Here is a 5460-nt window from a genome sequence, read left to right on the forward strand (position 1 = left end):
CTGGCATTGCCGATTGTAATTTCGCGACAGTTATTATTACAGCGATCGCGCCGTTCAGGTTCACAGCCGGCTGTTTTCGGCACAGCCGAGCCGAGAGAGACGGGCAAATTTCCTTCAGTTTGCCAAAGGAAATACTTAACGTTCTATCGTTCAAAGCTCAGCCCGATGCCCGAGGGTGTAACTTGCCTTATATCGATCGTGGTGTTTGCAACAGCAACGCGGGATGAGCGCGGCTCGTTTGTGGCGCAGGATCATCTGCAATTGACAAACCTTGTCAATTCCCGGGATACCCAAACTTGCCCGATGTCGATTTCGATCCGATACTTGATGGTTACGTGCTGCTTGACTCGGAGATACTCGACAAGCAAGACTTACGAGGGATACGTATGCGAGGAAACGACGACTGCGCGCGCCTACGAGTCTACGTTTACTCTTATCGTGGCGCGTGAAGCGGCACGATGTTTCCTTTCCGTCTTTCCGAGCTCCTCGTTCCTTACGGGATACGGGAATATACTATCGGTTGTTATTGTCGTCGTCGTCATTATTACGGTGCGACAACGATAACGGTAATTGTCATTTTGTAACTCGGTCTCGTTTATTTTCCGCGCGTGACCATTGGAGGCACTCTGGTGAGAATAACTTGCGTTATCAAAATTGCGTTTATAACCTTGAAAAGATTGATTTTTCGACCTTTACGTTTTGCACCGAACGCTTTTTATTCAGTACTCGAGGGGTAATTTATGGAGAACGGGCTCCCACGACGTGAATCGGCAAGCCTCGAAAAATTCAACATCAATTTGCACACCCACACATTTGCCGTTAAAATAATTCCCGATTATCCTTCTGCCGTTCTTTATCATCACTGCGAAATGTCTGTTGGAATTGTTAACTTTTCGCTTTTAAATTATACGTACGTTTCTAGAGAGCTTACTCTGGAATGGTTAATAAACGCTCCATCAATCGTTCAAGCAATAACCATTACCGTATCATAATATTCATGTAGTAATAATTAACAATAATAACAAATAAAATAATAAATCATTATCGTTACATAAATTTGCACTGTATTATCATTATTATTATTATTATTATTATTATTATTATTATTATTTTTATTATCTCATTGTCACCGTATACTCCTATAAATTCTATAAATCAAAGCTGTCAGTCATCGGAGACAATCTGGCGATCGCTCACCGACGACTCGGATTTAATATTCCCCTCTCTCTGATGCTCGGTGATGCTGCTGTATATACCGGAAAATTAAATACTCGGGAACAGGAAAAAAGGAGGGACAAACCAAAATATAATTCCGCGCGGAAGAAAGCGCTCAAAGAAATTTTCACCGCGCTCTTCCATTCGGTCGGCGGGACGTTTCCGCGGGGAAAACGGGAAAACGGTTTACCGCAGCGCGCGCGTAATTATTTGCCCAAATTGCTCGCGAACTTCGGACAGAGATTGCAATAATTTCCTCCTTTCAGCGACGCCTGAAATTCTTTTGATGAGCGTCCTTTGTTCCGCGCCGCCGTACGCGGCGGCTTCTCCACTCCCGTTCGCTTGTTCGTCCGCTCGGCCATTCTCAAATTTTCACCTTCGGCCGCGTGAGGGAGTAATTCATTCACGTCACTTGTCACTGGAGGCTACTTGAAATGAGTAAACCCCAGGGTAAACAAGACGATTCGGAGCCGACATCAAAGAGCAGGTTTTCGGCCGCTCCGTCGACAAGGCTGACCAGCAAGTTTCAGCCAAATAACACGCAGGTAAACGCCCGAAAAGTGCACGTCCAAAAAAGAAAGACGCAACGTTAGGTTAACCGTTTTAAGAGAAGGATGCAAAGGTCCTGTGTGTGCGTATAAATGCGCCGAGGAAGATGATTAATCCTTCTCTTTCTCTCCTTCTCTTTTTCTTTCTCTCCTTCTCTTCTAATTAATAGTCAAACGTACGTTTTGCAAATAATCTTTGCCGGCATGTGTTCGCTTTACCCTTCGCGCATATCTGTCTTTTTCCTCTCCCTTTTTTCTCCTCTTTTTATCCTTCGATCTCTGTTATTTTAATCTTTAATATTTTAACGTATGGTGATTCACGTAGTATATATCTAAATCAATCGGAAGGGTTAAAAAATTTACGCTGGGGAAGCTCGTTCGTTTCATCTTCCTCGTTCTCTCTCCTCATCCTCACCCTCTCTCTCTCTCTCTCTCTCTCTCTCTCTCTCTCTCTCTCTCTCTCTCTCTCTCTCTCTCTCTCCTCCTTTTTTCCTCTCCTCTCCCCGCTAGACGTCATATCGAGCGTCAGGAGATATTCCGGGGGGAATCGAAAATGAGACGCGTTTCTTATTTCCGGACATACCCAGAAGAGAAAAACGCTGTCGAAGTTCTCGATGATTGGTATCAATGGCGGCCTCACCATGCTCTTCCACAGGCGCGGGGATCGACTCAAGGTACGTTCTGGCTGTCGGCGCGGCGCGGAACAAATTGGACGGACGCAAATAAATTGTGCGCGCGAGCGCGAAATGAACAAGTTTTAATACCGGCGAATCTCGATGCGCCCCGGAGAATTGTTTCGCTCACTCTTGGAATGAGATTTCCGGGAAAAATTAGAGGAGTGGGTGAAAAAAGTTCCGCGTCATAATTTCCGAGAGATGTACCCGTGCTCGACGCGACGCGACGTGACGCGACGTCCAGGTTAACGCGAGAGACAGCGCGGGACGAGTCGCGCGCCGAGACATTTCGCCGTGGGACTTCGCGTTGCGCTAAAGTTTCACGGGTCCTATTAACCATTTGCGTCTCTTTTCATTTTTTTTTCATCCGACCTCGTTATGCGCCCGTTACTCGCGCGATCTCTCGGCCGTTCGTAACTTGCTCGTAACGACTGCGACACGCATTATCGCCGCTGTCATTATAATCCCCCGCGGTCCTGTCCTCGAGTTTCGTTATACCTCGACACATCGCGTTTCGTTCTCGTTCTGGTGTTCTACAACCAAATATTTTATCCATTAATAATACACTCAGCGCGAATAAATGAATCAATACATATACATATACATATACACCGTAAACGTATTGATATTTTGGCGAGATACTGAAATATTTAGATAAATGCAAACTATGCGCGCAGATGTGTATATATTGTCACGGAGTAGATTAAAAAATAATTCGTCAACGAACGGTTGATATCCACATAATCCCGTTTATCAGGGATAAACGTAAAGGATAAACGTAAAGGGTGTCCCAAAATTCACGCAAGATTTGAATTTTGCGCCATTTGTGCGGTAAAGTGTTGCCAACGAAAAAAAAAAGACAGCGTGACAGCTGACAGTTTAGGGCTTTTAAACTGACCACGCACAGCGAAGAGAGTTCGTTGAATGGATTATGGAACAACAACAAGTGGATGCTGATTCTTCGAACAAAATCATCTTCAGCGATGAGGCTCATTTTCATCTTGATGGCTTGGTTGATCGACAAAATTGTCGCATTTGGGGTTCAGAAGATCCACGAGTGATTGTTGAGAAACAAATGCATCCGCAACGTGTCACTGTTTGGTGCGGATTTTGGCGGCTGGAGGCATCATCGGACCATTCTTCCGAAGAAAATGCGGCTGGTCAGGCAATAACAGTTAATGGTGTTCGCTATCGCGACATGATAATCCAGTTTTTTGTGCCTAAATTGCAAGATATGGATGTGGACGACATGTGGACATTCAACAAGACGGTGCCACGTGCCGTACAGCCCGAGAAACAATTCAATTACTGCATGAGTCATTTCCTGGTCGCCTAATTTCCCATTTTGATGATCAGATCAGGCCGCCCAGATCATGCGATTTAACGCCGTTGGACTTTTTTCTTTGGGGTTTTTTGAAGTCTAAGGTTTATGCCAACAAGCCCACGACAACACCCACGCCTTGAAGGAGGAAACTGAGCGCTGTATCAACGAAATTCAGCCACATTTATGCAAAACGGTCATGGAAAATTTCAACAAAAGAGTGCATATGTGCCAGCAAAGCCGTAGAGGCCATTTACCCGATATGCTATTCCATACATCACCCTATACTGTATACTTTATGAGTCAATAAAAAATTTACAATTTTTAATTATAAACCTGAGTTTTCTATCAAAACTTACTTCTCGCGTGAATTTTGGGACACCCTTTACAATTCCGTCCAATTTGACAGACTCGGCCGACTCGACGATACTCGCACTAACGCGTCGCTTCTCCGTCACTCGGCCAGATACCGAGATACCAGAATACCTTCCGCCTACTGCCGTTTAAAGCCTTTCACGCGTTGACGGTCGACAAGATCGTTCGCGGCGTGATGGAAAGGAAATTATCGGCGATTACGTCCTACGAGCCGGATCAGGCGTCAAAATTGTGTTTGGAGATTGCCGCGGATGTGCTGAAGACCGTCGTGAAGAAGGATTACGACAGGTAGTGAAGAATCAAGGAAATCCATTTCGGTTCGAGTTTCGCCACGAGCGTCTCGTTTGTGCTCCCCTCGCGCGCCTCTCGCGTCGCTGATCCCCCCCGGGTGGCGTAAAAAATATCGTATCCCGCGAGCGTTCGCTCACCGCGGCCTCGGGAGCGATACCAGACGGCTATCGCCTCGAAGACCGAACAGCCCGTCGTCTTCAGCCCGTTCCTACGCTTCGTATGACTCGTGCGATTTTTCTCTCTCTCTCTGCCTGCAGATGCAAGCTGGCGGTGCAGGTGAGCATCGTTCAACGCTGCCGGCAAAGTATCTGCGCGGCCTTCCAGTGTCTCTGGGACGTGGAGCGCGATAATTACTCCTGTCACGTATTGGAGAGCGATCACGTGCACGCGTGGTGCTGCGTGTTCGGTATATATTACGACTAAACGCGACGATTCCGCGCTAATATCGCGCCGTGCAGCGCCGCGCGGTGCATTATGCTCCGGCAACTCATTAGTTTGTACATCGAATTATACATTATTACGCTTGTATACGTATTTACCACGTCATCGTGGAGCCAGACGGTTCGGTATTAATAGTACCAATGATACCGGGACTCAACGCAACGGCACATATCACGGACGATAACGCCGGCGTGCACGCGCGCTCGCGTGAATTTACTGATACATGAGCGGCAATTTATCGGAGCAAATCGCGGATGTACAAATATATGAAAATAACATGGCGCGCGCGCGCGCGCTCGCTCGTCCGCACATGCATGCGTAATGAGAAACGAATCATCTGATAGAAATATTAAACGAGCCGGAACATGAAAGGCGACCGCTCGCTCTCGATGCGAGTCGGTGAAAGGTCGCGGACATGATTTCGAGGACGTTGCCGTGCATTCGGCGAAACAAAGCTTGCGATGCTCCCGCCTCGACGAGTCCCGCGACGCGTCCAAGGAGACGAGGAATCTGACTCTTAGCAGACCCCGGGGGAGGGGGATCCATTTTTCTATCGGACACAGAACGCCCTCCGAGCTTCGTCGTGGCGAAGTCG

General features: G+C 47.1%; 1 protein-coding gene across 1 annotated transcript; it reads left to right on the plus strand.

Annotated features, from left to right (window-relative positions):
* Window positions 1–2377: 2377 nt before the first annotated feature.
* On the plus strand, window positions 2378–4847 carry LOC105190587 (tctex1 domain-containing protein 1). The gene is made up of 3 exons (XM_011153385.1): window positions 2378–2437; window positions 4225–4421; window positions 4682–4847. Exons 1-3 carry the CDS (start codon window positions 2378–2380, stop codon window positions 4845–4847), a joined length of 423 nt encoding a protein of 140 aa, XP_011151687.1.
* The last annotated feature ends 613 nt before the right edge of the window (window positions 4848–5460 follow it).

The sequence above is a fragment of the Harpegnathos saltator genome, unplaced genomic scaffold, assembly GCF_003227715.2.
Source record: "Harpegnathos saltator strain DR-91 unplaced genomic scaffold, Hsal_v8.6 scaffold7, whole genome shotgun sequence".
Taxonomy (NCBI): domain Eukaryota; kingdom Metazoa; phylum Arthropoda; class Insecta; order Hymenoptera; family Formicidae; genus Harpegnathos; species Harpegnathos saltator.

What these genes read in the sequence shown, in the direction of transcription:
- LOC105190587 (XM_011153385.1), top strand. Translation starts at nt 2,378, where the DNA reads ATGATTGGTATCAATGGCGGCCTCACCATGCTCTTCCACAGGCGCGGG. An exon ending in GGCGCGGGGATCGACTCAAG is followed by an intron (nt 2,438 to 4,224) that starts GTACGTTCTGGC and finishes TCACTCGGCCAG; the next exon opens with ATACCGAGATACCAGAATAC. An exon ending in GTGAAGAAGGATTACGACAG is followed by an intron (nt 4,422 to 4,681) that starts GTAGTGAAGAAT and finishes CTCTGCCTGCAG; the next exon opens with ATGCAAGCTGGCGGTGCAGG.